Genomic DNA, 17,652 nt, shown 5'->3' on the forward strand with positions numbered 1-17,652 from the left:
GTCCTTAATAAAAACCTGCTGGTTTTGCAGCTCAGGTGGGTATCACAGACCTACCGATATGTGATGTCACCCCCAGCAGCCCAGCTGTAAAATTCCTCTCTTTGTACTCTTTCTCTTTATTTCTCAGACCGACCGACACTTAGGGAAAATAGAAAAAACCTACATTGAAATATTGGGGGCAGGTTCTTCCAATACACAATGTTCTGCAGTGCCTATATGTATATGAGTCTGTTTCTGGGGTTCCTTATTCAGGTACACTGATGTTTGTCTGTTGCACCAATAACATTATCTAGTACTATAGCTTTAAAAGAGATTTTGATGAATGTAGAATAAATCCTCCCACTCCAGTTTTCTTTGGCAAGCCTGTCTGGGCTATTTTGTATCTTAAGAACTGTCATTAAAAATTAGAAACTGATTGTCAAATTGCTCCTCTCCTTCTCCAAATGAAATTTGTATTGAGACTGATTATAGTTCAATGTGGGGAAAATAGACATTTTTACAGATTGAGTCTTTCAATCAATGAATATGATGTATATCTCTTCATTTATTTAGGTCTTCTTTAATTTCACTCCGATTTTTAGTTTTCTGTATAGAGGTTTTACACATCCTGTTTATTAAGAATTTGATTTTTATGCTATTGAAAATAGTATATTTTTGGCCAGGTGCAGTGGCTCATGCCTGTAATCTCAGCATTTTGGGAGGCTAAAGAGGGTGGATCACGAGGTCAGGAGATTGAGACCAGCCTGGCTAACATGGTGAAATCCCGTCTCTACTAAAAAAATACAAAAAAATTAGCCAGGCATGGTGGCAGGCACCTGTAGTCCCAGCTACTCAGGAGGCTGAGGTAGGAGAATGGCATGAAACCAGGAGGCAGAGCTTGCAGTAAGCTGAGATTGTGCCACTGCGCTCCAGCCTGGGTGACAGAGCGAGACTCCATCTCAAAAAAAAAAAACAAAACAGTATATTTTAAGAATTTAATATCAATTTTCTGCTGGAATATAGGACACATACTTGATTTTTCAAAATATTGACTTGCCAGAAATCTTGCTAAATTCTATATATTTAGTTGTAGATTCTCTTGGATTTTCTAGTTCATAATTGTACTCATGAAAAATGTCCTTTTGTTTTTTATTCCTTTTCAAACTTTAAGCCTTTTATTTCTTTTTCTTGCTTTTATGCAAAGGGTAGAGCCATCATACAGTATTGAATGGAAGTAGTGACAGCAGACATCTTTTTCTAATTTTAAATGAAGGGCTTTCAATGTTACACTATCAAGTATGATTGCTGCAGATTTTTGTTAGATATACTTGGTTAGGTTAAAGAAATTATCTTCTACTTATAGTATGTTAAGACTTGTTTTTAATCACATGATATTAAATTTTAATAATTTTCTACATCTATTGGAATGATCATTTTTTTTTTCTCTTCTAGTCTATTACTTCAGAATATTACATTAATTGATTTCTCAAACAAAGGTAAGCAAACAAACCTTAATCTCTGGAATAAACCCAACATGGCTATAATGTGTCTTCTTTTTTTGTTTGTTTGTTTTGAGACAGAGTCTGGCTCTGTTGCCCCGGTGGGAGTGCAGTGCTGCCATCTCAGCTCACTGCAACCTCTGCCTCTTGGGTTCAAGCGATTCTCCCACTTCAGCCTCCCAAGTAGTTGGGATTACAGGTGCATGCCACCACACCTGGCTAATTTTTGTATTTTTTCTTTTCTTTTTTTTTTTTGGAGACAGATTCTCACTGCATCACCCAGGCTGGAGTGCAGTGGCATGATCTTGGCTGGCTGCAACCTCCTAATTTTTTTGTATTTTAGTAGAGATGGGATTTCACTGTGTTGCCTATGCTGGTCTCGAACTCCTGAGTTCATGCAATCTGCCTGCCTTGGCCTCTCAAAGTGCTAGGATTATAGGCATGAGCCACTACGCCTGGCCTTTGTTGTATTTTTTTTTTAGTAGAGACAGGGTTTCACCATGTTGTCCAGGCTGGTCTTGAATGCCTGACCTCAAGTGATCTGCCCACCTTGGCCTCCCAAAGTGCTGGAATTACATGCGTGAGCCACTGCGCCTGGCCAGTATTTTCTTTTTCCTACATTGCCAGATATGGTTTGCCAGTATATGGTTTAGGACTTTTCTCCATAATATATTTGCTAGTGAGATTAGCCTGTATTTTTCTTTCTAGAATTACCATTCTTAGGGTTTGGTATCAAGGGTATGCTAATCTCATAATCTGAATTGGGGAGTATTTCTTTTCTGTTCTCAGGAAGAGTTCATGCTATGATTAGTGTTATTTTTACCCCTCAAATGCTTGGTAGAATTTGCCATTGAAGGCATCTCTAGGACCAGCATTTTGTTTGTGGAGAGATTTTAGATTATTATTATTATATTCTATTGTGTCATTTTAAAATTTTATACATGTATGTGCTTATCTATAATATACCCTTTCTTCTGTTTTCTTTGTGTTTGTTTTGCATTATCTAGCTTCTTGAGATGGATGTAAATTTTTTAGCCTAATTTCTTCTAAAATGTATACTTAAGGCTAGAAATTTCCCTCTACTACATTACCTGTATTGCATACATTTTGATTTGTGGTATTTTTGTTAATTCAGTTCAAAATGCCTTCTAATTTCATGATGATAGCTTCTTTGACTATAGGTTATTTAGAAGTGTGTTTCGTGTATGGATGCAGTAGCTCACGCCTGTAATCCCAGCACTTTGGGAGGCTGAGGTGGGAGGATCATTTGAGCCCAGGAGTTTGAGACCAGCCCGGGCAACATAGCAAGACCCCTGTCTTTACAAAAAAATAAAATTAAAAAAAAAAAAAAACAGCTGGGGCATGGTTGCACACATCTGTAATCCCAGCTACTTGGAAGGCTGACGCAGGAGGACTACTTAAGTCCTGGAGTTTGAAGCTGCAGTGAGCTGAGATTGCACCTCTGCACTCCAGCCTATGCAACAGAACAAGACCATGTCTCAAAAAAAAAAAAAGGAAAGAAACTTTAAAAAGCATGTTTCTTTAGCTGAAAGAATATAGGCTTTTTTTTTTCCAGGTATCTTTTCATTATTGATTTCTAGCAAGTTTATATTTTGATTAGAAAAAAAACTTTATGCTACTTTAATCCCTTGAAATTGACTGAGACTTGCTGTATGACTCCAATATGAGATTTTTTTTCTGTGACTCTTTCATGTGTTTTTTAAAGCATAATGTATTCTGTCATTGTAGGATATAGTTCTTTATTTATCATTTAAGTAAGTTTATTCATTGTGTGGTTCAAATCTTCAGTATTCTTCCTAAGTTTTAGACTGCTTGTGCAATCAGTTGCTGAAAGAATGGTTAAAATCTCCCACTTCAATTCTGGATTCCTTGATTTTTCCCTTTAGTTCTGTCAATTTTCCTTTGTATTTGGAAGCCATGTTATTAGAGGCATATAATTTAAAGTTTTTTTATATTTCTTGTGGATTGAATCTTTTATTATGCTATGATTGATCTTTTATATCTATAAAGTATTTGTGCCTAAAGTCCATTTTGTCTGCTATTAATATATTGATATAGCCTTCTTCTGCTTAGTGTTTGCATAGTATATCTGAAAAAATGTAATTGATTAGCCAGACCTGGTGGCACATGCCTATGCTTCTAGCTACCTGAGAGGCTGAGGCAGGAGGATCACTTAAGCCCAGGGATCAAGGCTGCAGTGAGTCATATCCCGCCAATGTATTCAAGCCTAGGTGATAGAGTGAGACGCTGTCTCAAAAGAGCAAAGAAGGAAAGAAGAAAAGGACGGAGGGAGGGAAGGAGGAAGGAAGAAAGGAAAGAAATGAAGATATAAAAAAAGAAAAAGTTAATTGAAATATGATTCATATATAAATTCTCTCTTTCAGTGTACAGCTTGGTAGTTTTATTGAAGAGTTGTACAATCATCACCACTAATTCTAGAATATTTTCATCACCCAAAAAACTGTACAGTTAGCAGTCACTCCCTATTTCCCCCTCTACAAATCTCCTGGGTACCATAAAGCTACTTTTTGAATCTATAGATTTGCCTATTCTGGACATTTCATATAAATGAGATCATATATGTGGTCTTTTGTGCCTCACTTCTTTCACTTAGCATAATTTTATTAAAAGTTTATTTATGCTGTGGCATATATCTATACTTCATTCATTTTTATGGCTAAATAACATTCCATTGTATGGATATACCACATCTTGTTTATCCATTCATCAGTAGATGGCCATTTGTGTTGTTACCACTTTTTACCTATTATGAATACTGTTTCTATCAACATTCATATAAAGGATTTTGTGAGAACGTATGTTTTCATTTCTTGTGGGTATACACCTAGGAGTGGATCTTTTCCTGTTCTTGTACTGTCCACTTTTCTCTATCTCTATTTTTTTAGGTGTGCCTCTCATAAACAATACTCAGGATTTTGTCTTTTCTTTAACTGGACAACCTTTGTATATTAACTTGGAAGACTTAATCATCAGGGAAGTACAGATTATGACCACCCTGGGATATTGCTTTATGCAGCAGTGGATGTATATCAACGGGGACCTTTATACAGTGGTAGTAAGAGTATAAATGGGCACAATCAATTTGGAAAACAATTTGGCTCTGTCTTATAAATTGGAACATTTACATACACTATGATCCAGCAATTCTAATTCTAGATATGTACCCAATAGAAATAATTCTACTTGAACACCAAGAAGATAAAAACAATAATTTTAGAAAAAGTATTGCTTATAATAGCAAAGCTCTGGGACCCAAATATTCACATTCATTAGAATGGATAAACTGTGGGATAGCTATATATTTTGGAGATCATGGCATATGAATATATAAGATACTTTTCCTTTTTTTGGGCTATATAATTTCCCATGATACGGGTAGACTATAGTTTACTGATGAAATGTTAGATTGTTTCCAATATTTTGCTGTTATGAAAAACACTGCGAATAACTTCAGATAAATTGCTAGAAGCGTGGATGAGCATTTGTGAGTTTGATAAATATTACCAAGTTTCTCTCCATGCAGAATATAGTAATATCACCACTGATGCAGATAAGTGTCTGTTTCCCTACGTTGTTGCAAATTTTATTGCTTTCTTTTCCAACTACATTACTTTCTATTTACTTTACTTCCATTATGGTTTTCCTATAACATTGAATAGAAGTGATTGTGGACGTCTTTGTATTCCTGAATTTGAAAGGAAATAATTCAAATAATTGTGAATCAAATTCTTTGATTATTGCTAATTTGGTAAAAAATCAATACGATTATTTTAAGGCCATAGGATATTCCATTAAAATGTACCTACCATAATTTACATAACCATTCTCCTATTATTGAGTATTTTCCTCTCATTTCTGAGATTCAGGTCAAAATCCTTAATACTGCATCTGTCCATTTGCAATTTATTTTACACAAAAGGAAACAATCCCTATATGTTATCATTTAACTGAATTTCCACTTGTGCACATGGTGTCCTGATTAGATTGATGTCTCAAGAACCCAGTCTTTTTAAAAATCTCCATTATTTAGCCATTTTCCCTATATTTGGACATGAAGACTTGTCGCAGTTTTTCATTATTGTGAACTATATAGTAACAAAGGAATCATATATTAGATATGAGACCCGAAGAAAATTGTTCATCTTCTTTAAAGCTTAATTTTCTCATCTATATATTAGTCAATACAAGTACCTATATTACAGTATTTTATGAGAATTTTTAAGTATGATATGGCATGTAAAATATATAAAATAGTTTTTGGAGCATGGAATGTGCTCTATAAATATTAGCTATTATGATCATTATGGTACTCAATGAACAGTCTGAAACATTGCTTTTTTCTCTGATACAATTAGGTCCTTTCTGAAATGGTATCTGTGATTCAGCTATTCAAAACCTAATGAAGTTGGTGACTCTATGACAATGTGGAGAAATCATGACAGAAAATGTGGTTTGTACTGGGGCTGTCAATGCTGTAAAGGAAGTTTGGGAAAAAAGAATAAAGAAACACAATGAAGACCTGAAGCGAGAGAAGGAATTTCAACACAAGTATGCTAAAACATATTTATTATTTTGAATTAGTGAAATTAACATTTATCATCACCATTAAAAAGAGCATTCTAAATGCCTATTATTGAATTTGATATAGAATTTCATTTACTGAAAACTCAAAATATACTTTAAAAAAACAGCTGACTCAATTAAATTTGTCTATGTGATAGGAGTCACAAAAAATACAAATATGAAAATAGTAGCTATCTTATACCCTCATAGTACTCTGTTTAACATTCATCAAAGTTTGACTAGTATCATACAGTGTAATTTTCAGGATTGTATGTTCAGCATTAACATGCCCTAGGATCTAAAACAACATTTGGCAGTAGAAGGTACAGGAGATTCTCATTTATTTGAATAGTCATGTGTTCTAGCCAGAGCTGCTCGATCACTTGATTCCTTGATCTGGGCTATATTTATTTGACTCTCATTTCCTCTGCCTTCATTTTATCTTACCTACTTTCCTGATTGGATATCTCCCAAAAGTATTATACTAATCCTGCAAAAATAGTCCCTTTCCTTATAGATTCATATAGTTCCGTACAATTCTCATTCATTGTCTCTTTCTATTATTATCATTATTATTTTTGAAATGGAGTCTCACTCTGTTGCCCAGGCTGGAGTGCAATGGAATGATCTCAGCTCACTGCAACCTCCACATCCCAGATTCAAGTGATTCTCTCTGCCTCAGCCTCCCAAGTAGCTGGGATTACAGGTACATGCCACCACACCCGGCTAATTTTTGTATTCTTAGTTGAGATGGGGTTTCGCCATGTTGGCCAGGCTGGTCTTGAACTCCTGACCTCAGGTGATCCACCCACCTCAGCCTCCCAAAGTGCTGGGATTACAGGCATTGGGCCACCATGCCCAGCCATGAGGCAAATGTTATTTGCCAATGTCAGTTAGCAAATAACAGAAAATTCAACTAAAGATGGCTTAAGTGATAGGGAAGTGAGGCTGTTCTGAAGATAGTCAATGCAAAGCCTCAACATCTTTTAAAAGTCAACTTTTTTTTTTCACCTTCCACTGTTAATTCCTGTGTCAGTTTGATCCTCAGATTAGCTTCCTTCAATGTTACAGGATGACTGGTGCACTTCCAGGCATCACAGCCAATCATCATTATGTTTTCAGAAAAGTGGAAACTATTTTTTTCTATTTCTTCTTTAAGAGTAAGGAAATCTTTCACAGAGGGTTCCCAACAAACCTCTCCTTCACCTCTCATTGGCCAGAATTGGATCAGTTGTACACATCTAACCCAGTTACCTTCTAGGGGAATGAGACTGATTGGTTTAGACAAATTAAGATTCATCCCTAGTGAACAGTCTGAAACATTGTGTATTAGTCCATTTTCATGCTGCTGATAAAGACATACCTGAAACTGGGTAATTTATAAAGGAAAGAGGCTTAACTGACTCACAGTTCCACAAGGCTGGGGAGGCCTCACAATCATGGTGGAAGATGAAGGAAGAGCAAAGGGACATCTTACATGGCAGCTGGCAAAGAGAGAATGAGAACCAAGTGAAAGGGTAAACCTCTTATAAGACCATTGTCTTGGCAATTAACATTAGGCTCCTCATTACTTATGCGAATTTCTGCAGCCAGCTTGAATTTCTCCTCAGAAAATGGCTTTTTCTTTTTCTATCACATCCTCAGGCTGCAAATTTTCTGAACTTTTATGCTCTGAACTTTTATGCTCTGTTTTAAAATGGAATGCTTTTAACAGCACCCAAGTCACCTCTTGAATGCTTTGCTGTTTAGAAATGTCTTCCACCAGATAGTGGAACTTCTTTAAGTTCAAAGTTCCACAGATCTCTAGGGCAGGGGCAAAATGCTGCCATTCTCTTTGCTAAAACATAGCAAGAGTCACCTTTATTCCAGTTCCCAACAAGTTCCTCATCTCCATCTGCGATCACCTCAGCCTGGATTTCATTGTCCAAATCATTATCAGCATTTTGGTCAAAGCCATTGAACAAGTCTCTAGGAAGTTCCAAACTTTCCCACATTTTCCTTTCTTCTTCTGAGCCATCCAGCTGCCTGTTACCCAGTTCCAAAGTCATTTCCACATTTTTGGGTATCTTTACAGCAGTGCCCCACTCTACCGGTACCAATTTACTATTTTAGTCCATTTTCACACTGCTGATAAAGACATACCTGAGACTGGGTAATTTATAAAGTAAAGAGGTTTAATTGATTCATAGTTCCACATGGCTGGGGAGGCCTCACAATCGTGGAAGACATAGGAAGAGCAAAGGGACATCTTACATGGCCGTCGGCAAAGAGAGAATGAGAACCAAAAGAAAGGGGAATCCTCAGCCAGGCATGGTGGCTCATACCTGTAATCCCAGCACTTTGTGGGGCTGACGTGGGTGGATCACCTGAGGTCAGGAGTTTTAGACCAGTCTGACCAACATGGTGAAACCCCGTCTCTACTAAATACAAAAAAATTAGCCATGAGTGGTGGTGTGTGCCTGTAATTCCAGCTACTTGGGAGCCTGAGGCAGGAGAATTGATTGAACCCGGAAGGCAGAGGTTGCAGTGAGCCAAGACTGCACCATTGCACTCCAGGCTGGGCAACAAGAGTGAAAGTCCATCAAAAGAGAGAAAGAGAGAGAGAGAGAGAAGAAAGAAAGAAAGAAAGAAAGAAAGAAAGAAAGAAAGAAAGAAAGAAAGAAAGAAAGAAAGAAAGAAAGAAAGAAAGAAAGAAAGAAAGAAAGAAAGAAAGGAGGGAGGGAGGGAGGGAGGGAGGGAGGGAGGGAGGGAGGGAAGGAAGGAAGGAGGGAAGGAAGGAAGGAAAGGAAGGAGGGAAGGAAGGAAGGAAAGGAAGGGAGAGAAACCTCTTATAAAACCATCAGATCTTGGGAAACTTACTCATTACCATGAGAACAGTATAAGGCAAACTGCCCCCATGATTCAATTATCTCCCACTGGGACCCTCCCACAACACGTGGGAATTATGGAAGCCACAATTCAAGATGAGATTTGGGTGGGGACACAGCCAAACCATATCACCTGGATTACTTTGTAAACACCTGGACTTGGAATCAATTGGTATTCTTCCAGTAAACAAGGGTGGGGGACAAGAAGCTACTGATAAGCAATGATTTGTGTTGCTAAATATCTGTAAAAACAAAAGATCTGGACAGGGAGGAATAATTTTTCCCACTTAGTTTTTAGTAAGTGTGCAGACATAGCAAGATTCGTGTTCAAGGTGGATTCTACAAGGATAGAGAGGGAAGCCCAAGGTCAAGCCTGGTCAAGAAGAGGATGAGGAGCCTGACTAAAGTTTTGATAAAAGGGATCTTTGTAATTAATTAAGAATCACTTAATTTCAGAAATTTCAGAAGTTCTCTATATAAGAATAATGAGTGTGCAGTCTTGCCCACCCTTACTGCCTTACTGCTTGTTCTTTTTTTGGCATCATCTATTTTATGATTAGGGAGGAGGATTCTCTCTTAGCAAAATGTAATCTCTGAAAGTTAAGTTAGACGAAAATCAGCTTCTACTTTTAGAAACATTGCATGGAATTTGTGTAATGTTTTTCAAAGCACCTTTCCCTTAATCTTAAAGCAATTTCATTGTAAAATCATTGTACAGTATTATAAAGCTTGGATTATGGTTAAAATTAAGTATAAACTACTTCAAAAGTAAATTATATAGAGATCAAAGGTTAGGTTTAAAACCTGTAATATGATTAAATAAATAATTTGCCAGATATGGTGGCTTGTGCCTGTAATCCGAGCACTTTGGCAGGCTGAGGTAGGAGGATCTCTTAAGCCCGAGGAGTTTGAGACCAGACTGGGCAACACAGCAAGACCTTATCTCTAAAACAAAAAGTTAGCTGGGCATGGTGGCATGCACCTGTAGTCCCCATTACTTGGGAGGCAGAGGGGTGAGGCGGGAGGATCGACTGAGCCCTGGAGATCAAGGCTGCAGTAAGTCACAGTCACACACACTGCACTCCAGCCTGGGCGTGAGACACTGTCTCATTAAAAAAAAAAAAAAAAATTAATAAATAAACAACCATAACTGATGCAAAATGGTAAGAATCTGAGAGACCTTTTAAAGTGAGACAGAGAGCTGATTACCAGAGAAAAGGCTAATTGGAAAATTCATAGAAAATTTAAACTGACCAAAGGTAACCCAAAGAAATGTCCCTTCTTTTTTACTCTGCTCTGAAATAGAGCAGTGTTTCTCAAACGTGTCTATGTAGGAATCCCATAGGGATCTTATTAAAATAGCTTCTGGGTTAGTAAGTCTGGAGTAGGACCAAGAGTCTGGATTTCTAACAAGCTCCCAGGAGACAATAATGCTGCTGTTCTGCAAATCACACTGAGTAGCAAGGAAGTAGACAAAAGAAGCAGAAGATTTGAAAGTGGTCAGTACACAGGCAAGGGGTTAGAAGGGTAAGAATGTAATCTAATGCTTCTTCTTTCAGCTAAAAGTGGCTAAAGCTTTAGCTAAACAATGAAAGAAAAAAAAAGCCTACAGTTTAAACAGAAATTGTCCTTTCTCCCTTTTGATGCCAAGCTCCTTGAAAAATCAAGTACTTAGGTAACAGTTGGTGTGACAATATTGGAAAAAGGCCTTATTCTACAATAATAGGGTTTTATTTTATTTTATTTTATTTTAGAGACAGAGTCTCAATCTGTCACCTAGGCTGGCGTGTAGTGGCACAATCTTGGCTTACTGCAACCTCTGCCTCCTGGGTTCAAGTGATTCTCCTGCCTCAGCCTCCTGAGTAGCTGGGATTACAAGCACACACCACCACACCCATCTAATTTGTGTATTTTTAGTGGAGATGCAGTTTTACCACATTGGCCAGGCTGGTCTCGAACTCCTAACCTCAAGTGATCCACCTGCTTTGGCCTCACAAAGTGTTGGGATTACAAGCGTGAGCCACCACGTGCTGCCTCAAAAGGGTTTTAGAAGAGTTATAAAATTTAGATTAGAGACATGAAAGAATATCAAGATTAAAATAAGCAGTTTCACAACTGTAATCCCAGTGCTTTGGGAGGCTGAGGCAGGAGGATTGCTTGAGCAGGAGGATTGTTCGAGACCAGACTGGGCAACATAGTGATGGCCTGTCTCTTTTTTTTTTTTTTTTTTTTTGTTGAAAAAAACTGCATAGGAATTATAGAATATTTGAGCTAGAAAATACACAGATATCATTTAATTATAACCTCACATTTTATAGGTAAGGCCCACAGATGGGGGATGTCTTGCCCAAGGTAACCAAATTAATAAATGGTACATTCTGGACTTAGATCATAAAAATACAGAACCAGAAAGAATTTAGGGATCATTACAGAGATGGAAATAGATTTTTCTAATAATAGCCTGACTGTCAACTCAGTAAGGACAGAGCTTTTTGTATCTCCAATGTCTAGTACTTGGCTATAATGATTACTTGATTAATTCCTTAAGTTAAAGGTCAAGGAATCAGATTCCTAATTTACTTGTTACTAAATCTTGCTCTGATTTCACTTCTTTCTTAGTAATAACTAATTAATAACCATTAAGCCCATTGTTTGAATAGTTCTATTTTTATATAAGTGATATAATTGAATAGCTGACATTATACATTTTTTTTTTAGTTATCCATATCTATGGGAAGCTTAGTTGTTTAGATCAGAAGCCCACACATATCCCACTGCCACAGGGCACCTGTTAGCAGATTAGTTAAATTTTAGGCAAGTGATAGATTAAAATACACAGCTACTAAGAGAAGTATTTTACAAGCCCAAAGTATTTTACAAATACGTAAAGACAGCAAATTCAACATTTTGTTTACTTTTGGCTTTCTGTTCATCAAAATAAAATCCTTACTGAAGATCAGTCAATATGCAAAACTGCTAAAAATATGTATTAACTCTCAGGTGTCCATAGATTTCTGGCAAACAAATATTCAAATTAGTTAAACTTCATGTTTTGAGGACTGCTTATATTTATTATGTATCCTTTTAACAGGCTAAAATTTCAAAATGTTCGATTCTAAACTTACTCTCTTTTTCATGCGTGAATAATTTTCTGGGATAGAAATAGCTTTTTGCAAAAGGTTTTCATTTCTTTTCTTTTTTTTTTTTTTTTTGAGACAGAGTCTCACTCTGTCCCCCAGGCTGGAGTGCAGTGGCACAATCTTGGCTCACTGCAACATTCGCATCCCAGGTTCAAGCAATTCTCCTGCCTCATCCTCCCTAGTAGCAGGGACTCCGGGCATGCATCACCACACCCGGCTAATTTTTGTATTCTTAGTAGAGATGGGGTTTCACTATGTTGGCCAGACTGGTTTCGAACTCCTGACCTCAGGTGATCCACCCGCCTTAGCATCCCAAAGTGCTGGGATTACAGGCATGAGCCACCGTGCCTGGCCGGTTTTCCAGTTTCTAGTTTGCATTTTTCTAGTTTGAGATCATTCTTATGTTTGCAGTAGATCAAAAATCAATAGGAATGTGCTTCAGAATGACAAATATTTTATACATTTTTATATGTAAAAAATAAAGACTAGATAAAATTAACATGTAGTAAGATGAAATTGAATTCTGAAGTTGAACTGTATTCTTTGTAAGCCATTACAAAACCTATTAAAAATCTATTGATTACTCACCAGGAAAATGCAAATAACCCCCAATCAGATACCATTCACACCCACTAGATGACTATAATAAAAAAGAGGGACAATAGCAAATATTGGTGAGGATGTGAAGAAATCAGAACCTTAATATGCCACTGGTGGGAATGTAAAATGGTGCAGCCATTTTGGAAACAGCTTGGCAGTTTCTGAAAATGTTAAACATAGCCAGGTGCTGTCATTCATGCCTGTAATCCCAGTACTTTGGGAGGCCAAGGCAGGCGGATTGCTTGAGTTTAGGAGTTTGAGACCAGGCTGGGCAACATGGCAAAACCCTGCCTCCACAAATAATACAAAAATTAGCTGGGCATGGTGGAGCATGCCTGTAGTCCCAGCTTCTCAGGAGGCTGAAGTGGGAGGATCACTTGTGCCTGGGAGGTTGATGCTACAGTGGGCCATGATGGTGCCACTGCACTCATGCCTGGATGACAGAGCGAGATTTTGTCTCAAAAAAAGAAAAATGTTAAACATAAAGTTACCATATGACTCAGCAATTCTACTCCTAGGAATGTACCCAAGAAAACTGAAAACATGGTCACACAAAAATTTGCACATCAATATTCATAGCAGCATTATTCCAAATAGCCAGTAGTGGAATTAACCCAATGTCCATCAGTTGATGAATTGGTAAACAAAATGTGTTAGATCCATACAGTGGAATCATTCTGCCATAAAAAAGAATGAAGTACTAATACATGCTACAGCATGAATGAACTTTGAACAAAACGATGCTAAGTGAAAGAAGCAGACACAAAAGATACATATTGTATGGTCCCATTTAAATAAAGTGTCCAGAATAGGAAAATCCATATACAAAAAGTAGATTAGTGATTACCAAGAGGTATGAGAGGGAAGAATGGAGAGTGACTGCTAATGGGTATGGAGTTTCCTTTTTGAGTGATACAATGCTTTGGTATGAGATAGTGATGATAGTTGCACAAACTGTGAATATACCAAAATTTACTGAATTGTGTACTGAAAAAAGTAATTTTTATGGTATGTGTATCAGATCTCAAAAAAGTTATTATTAATAAAATTTATAGAGTTATGATACTTAAAAAAATTAAAAATAGGGCATTTGTGGTACTAATCATATTTATAATTCTTGCAAAATAAGATCTTGTCTGATTTCCAGGTACCAATAGTCAAATGGTTGTTTTTGATTGGTCATTTAAAATATATATATATATAAAAGTGGCTAGATGCAGTGGCCCACGCCTGGAATCCCAACACTTTGGCAGGCCGAAGCTGGTGGATCACGAGGTCAGGAGTTTGAGACCAGCCTGGCCAACATGGTGAAAACCCATCTCTACTAAAAATAAAAAAAATTAGCCGGGTGTGGTGGCGGGTGCCTGTAATCCTGGGGAGGCTGAGGCAGGAGAATCACTTGAAACTGGAAGGTGGAGGTTGCAGTGAGCCGAGATCAATCAGGCCACTGTACTCCAGCCTGGGCAAAAGAGTGAAACTCCATCTCAAAAAATATATATATATATATAAAGTGAATGTCACCTATGTAATTGTCTATGAACTAAAATGATTTCCTGGTCCCCTAGGCTAGTGCGGATCTGGGAAGAACGAGTAAGCTTAACCAAGCTAAGAGAAAAGGTCACCAGGGAAGATGGAAGAGTCATTTTGAAGATAGAAAAAGAGGAATGGAAGGTAAGCTTTTACAGAATATTTGATTTTCCATATTTTGCATTTTGTGAGTCAGTTGAGAGAATGATTCTGAGACTGTAATTGAGACTAGAATAGTTAGAAACTAATTTTAATAATACACCAAATGAATTTGAGCAACATGAGCAACTGAAAAGAAACACAACTTCACAATTATTTTGCAAAAGTTCAGTTTGCTTCAACCCTGCCTAAACTTAAATCATTTGTAATATTTCTCCTATTAATCTGTTTTATAGCAACTTCTCATTACCCATAAAAAAGATAACCATCTGCCTAATAAAAATAATATTGCTTTTCCAAAGAAATGCTCAGTTAAAACTTTACGGAATGGAAATATTAGTATTTTCATTGGGTCTACCACCTCACTCATATTCTTTCTCCCCCTTACACACAAACTCACAGTTTAATTATACTAGGCATACTCTAATTTTTACAAGAGCTTCTAACCCTTGGGTCCATGTTTATTTTTATGTTTTATGTCACTGTTTGTCAGAGTTAGCTCCTTTATATTCTCTACTGGTTATTTTAGGCTGAAAGGGAAAAGGTACAGGGTTCAGAATAGTTGAAACTCTTAAAATTCTCAAATTAAAAAATAAATCTTTTAAAATATTCATATATTTCAAAACAGAAGTGGAAAAACAGTTTGAATTATTGATTGAAATGATTTTTTTGGATACTCTCATTTTCAATAACATATATGTACTTAAGGAAAGCCTAATACTGTATAACAGAATCATCAGGACATACTGCTATGTGTCTACATTATTGATCAAAATATTTCTGTTTATTCTATCATGATTGGGGTTTGAAGGTTTAGCCAAAAAAAAAAAAGGTAAAGATCTTAAAACTTGGAAGTCACACAAAGCACCTGGAAAAGTAACCCATTAAGGAAAACAAATTCCAAATATTCCAAAGTGCTTATATAAGTCAAATATCACATTTCAGGGTGGTGTGATACTAAAACAATTTAAGTAATATACAACAACTATCATTTCTTTTACTGTAGACCCTCCCTTCTTCTCTGCTGAAACTGAATCAACTACAGGAATGGCAACTTCATAGAACTGGTTTGCTGAAAATACCTGAATTCATTGGAAGATTCCAGAACCTCATTGTGTTAGATTTATCTCGAAATACAATTTCAGAGATACCTCCAGGGATTGGTAAGAAAGATTATTTTTATTCCTGTGCTATTTTATCCACCTGCAGATGTACTTTTTATTAAGATTTTTTTGGATACATGGAATAAAGACCTCTTTATACAGCCCTCAACCTTGAGAAATTTTAAACATTTAGTCTAAATTGAAGCTTCTAGAGGATTCAAGTTTTTGGATTTACTGAGGTGATTCAAGATGAGATTTCAATGAGAGAAAAGCCTCTTTGGAAATATCCTGTAGATTCTCCATACAGTATTGTCAGCTCAGCTATTTCTCTTAGGAATAGCTTCGATAGCCTTCAACAGGTTGAAGGCAGTAAAGAAAACAAGATTCTTCAAATGGGAAAAAAAAATCTGAATAGAAAATTTCTCAGGATTTTGTGTAGATGAAACAAAATGAAAATAGTTGGGATTTTTTTTTTTTTTTCCTATTGCATGGATAAATTTGTCCCTTGTTTGAAGAAGGGACAGGACACAGACTGGGAAAAGGGAAGAAACTAAGAACTCCAAATTTGCCAATACAAAACTGGCAAGTAAGTTATGCTGTAACACCTTAATAACTATAAACATTATTTTATATCCAACTCCTCTCTATTGTATATTATTTTTTTATAGGACTGCTTACTAGACTTCAGGAACTGATTCTTAGCTACAACAAAATCAAGACTGTCCCCAAGGAACTAAGTAATTGTGCCAGCTTGGAGAAACTAGAACTGGCTGTTAACAGAGATATATGTGATCTTCCACAAGAGGTTAGAAAGATATAAATGCTTATGACTGTATTTTCCATCTGCAGTAGTTGACCTCTCAATGTGTGGTTGTTAACAATAATAAAACTAATGAGAAAATTCTATGTATTTCAGAAAAAATATTTAGGGAAAACCATTTCCATAAGTATAATGCAGGTTTTTAATTGGAGAAAGATTTAGTGTAAAAGATACTTCTGTTATTATCACAGTACTGACATCATTTGTTAAACTGTGATCTCCTTGAACACCAGGGTGAGAGTTGTATTATAGTCTCAGAATTGAGGGCAGAGCCTAGGTTGTAGTGATTACTTAAATGCTTTTTAAATTAATAAATGGTTATCATAAAGCACAGACAATGTGGTGATAGCAATAAGACTGGAATGCCTTCAAACTTTGATTTGGTATGATGTCTTGTTATTGGTCAAACCAAATTGATCATATAAAAATAAAGACATTTGTATTACTTTTTGAAAATATTTAATGCTCTTAGGATCAGTGAAGAAGTTTCCATGGGGCTTTGGTTTTGAAAACAATGACTCTACAAGATAAAAGTTAAGAAAAATAATAAAATAAAATAGACTATTCCCTTCTCCCACTTTATCTTAATTAGTATATCAGACTTCTCTTCCAAAACAGCAAACTTGTCACCAACAATTGTTGCTCTTGCAAATGAAACATAGTATATACATATACATTATATCTTCTAATAGTTCAATTTCATGAAATGTATACCCTTGTGTATTAATCTGTTCTCATACTGCTGATAAAGACATACTCAAGACTGGGTAATTAATAAAGAAAAAGAGGTTTAATGGACTCAGTTTCACGTGGCTGGGGAGACCTCACAATCATGGCAGAAGGCGAAAGGCACGTCTTACATGGTGGCAAGAGAGAATGAGAACCAAGTGCAAAGGGAAACCCCTTATAAAACTATCAGATCTCATGAGGCTTATTCACTCCTACAAGAACAGTATGGGGGAAACCACCCCCATGATTCAATTGTCTCCCACCAGGTCCCTCCCACAACACATGGGAATTATGGGAGCTACAATTCAAGATGAGATTTGGGTGGGGACACAGCCAAACAATACCATTTTGCATATAATAAAAATGATAATATGGATAATTTCTTACACATACAAGAGGGTCAATAAATACTTTATTTCTGACTCATGTGTTTTGTTTCTGGGTTGGCCCCATCATTATAAAAGCTATGTGATTTTGTACAATCTATTAACCAGTCTTTTTTCTGAGACACGGTCTCACTCTTTTACCCAGGTTGGAGTACAGTGGTGTGATTCTGGCTCACTGCAGCCTCAACCTCCTGGGCCCAAGCAATTCTCCCACTTCAGCCTCCTAAGTAGCTGGGAC

General features: G+C 36.6%; 2 protein-coding genes across 4 annotated transcripts in view; both read left to right on the forward strand.

Annotated features, from left to right (window-relative positions):
* DBT (dihydrolipoamide branched chain transacylase E2) overlaps window positions 1-6,027 on the forward strand; it is an 81,766-nt gene extending 75,739 nt beyond the window's left edge. For both annotated transcript variants that reach the window (XR_013413827.1, XR_013413823.1), the window contains 2 exons: window positions 1,432-1,475; window positions 5,876-6,027. The gene's annotated coding sequence lies outside the window, so the exon portion shown is untranslated. The remainder of the gene's footprint in view (window positions 1-1,431; window positions 1,476-5,875) is intronic.
* Window positions 1-17,652, forward strand: part of LRRC39 (leucine rich repeat containing 39) — a 31,119-nt gene that overhangs the window by 5,557 nt on the left and 7,910 nt on the right. The window contains exons 2-6 of one of the 2 annotated variants that reach the window (XM_015145879.3): window positions 1,432-1,475; window positions 5,876-6,068; window positions 14,256-14,361; window positions 15,383-15,539; window positions 16,148-16,284. In XM_015145879.3, coding sequence (XP_015001365.2) covers window positions 5,956-6,068; window positions 14,256-14,361; window positions 15,383-15,539; window positions 16,148-16,284 — 513 coding nt within the window. In that variant the 5' untranslated portion in view covers window positions 1,432-1,475; window positions 5,876-5,955. Of the gene's footprint in view, window positions 1-1,431; window positions 1,476-5,875; window positions 6,069-14,255; window positions 14,362-15,382; window positions 15,540-16,147; window positions 16,285-17,652 lie in introns of those variants that run through there. The other variant, XM_077952570.1, reaches the window with a different exon arrangement.

This window comes from Macaca mulatta, chromosome 1, assembly GCF_049350105.2.
Source record: "Macaca mulatta isolate MMU2019108-1 chromosome 1, T2T-MMU8v2.0, whole genome shotgun sequence".
Lineage (NCBI taxonomy): Eukaryota > Metazoa > Chordata > Mammalia > Primates > Cercopithecidae > Macaca > Macaca mulatta.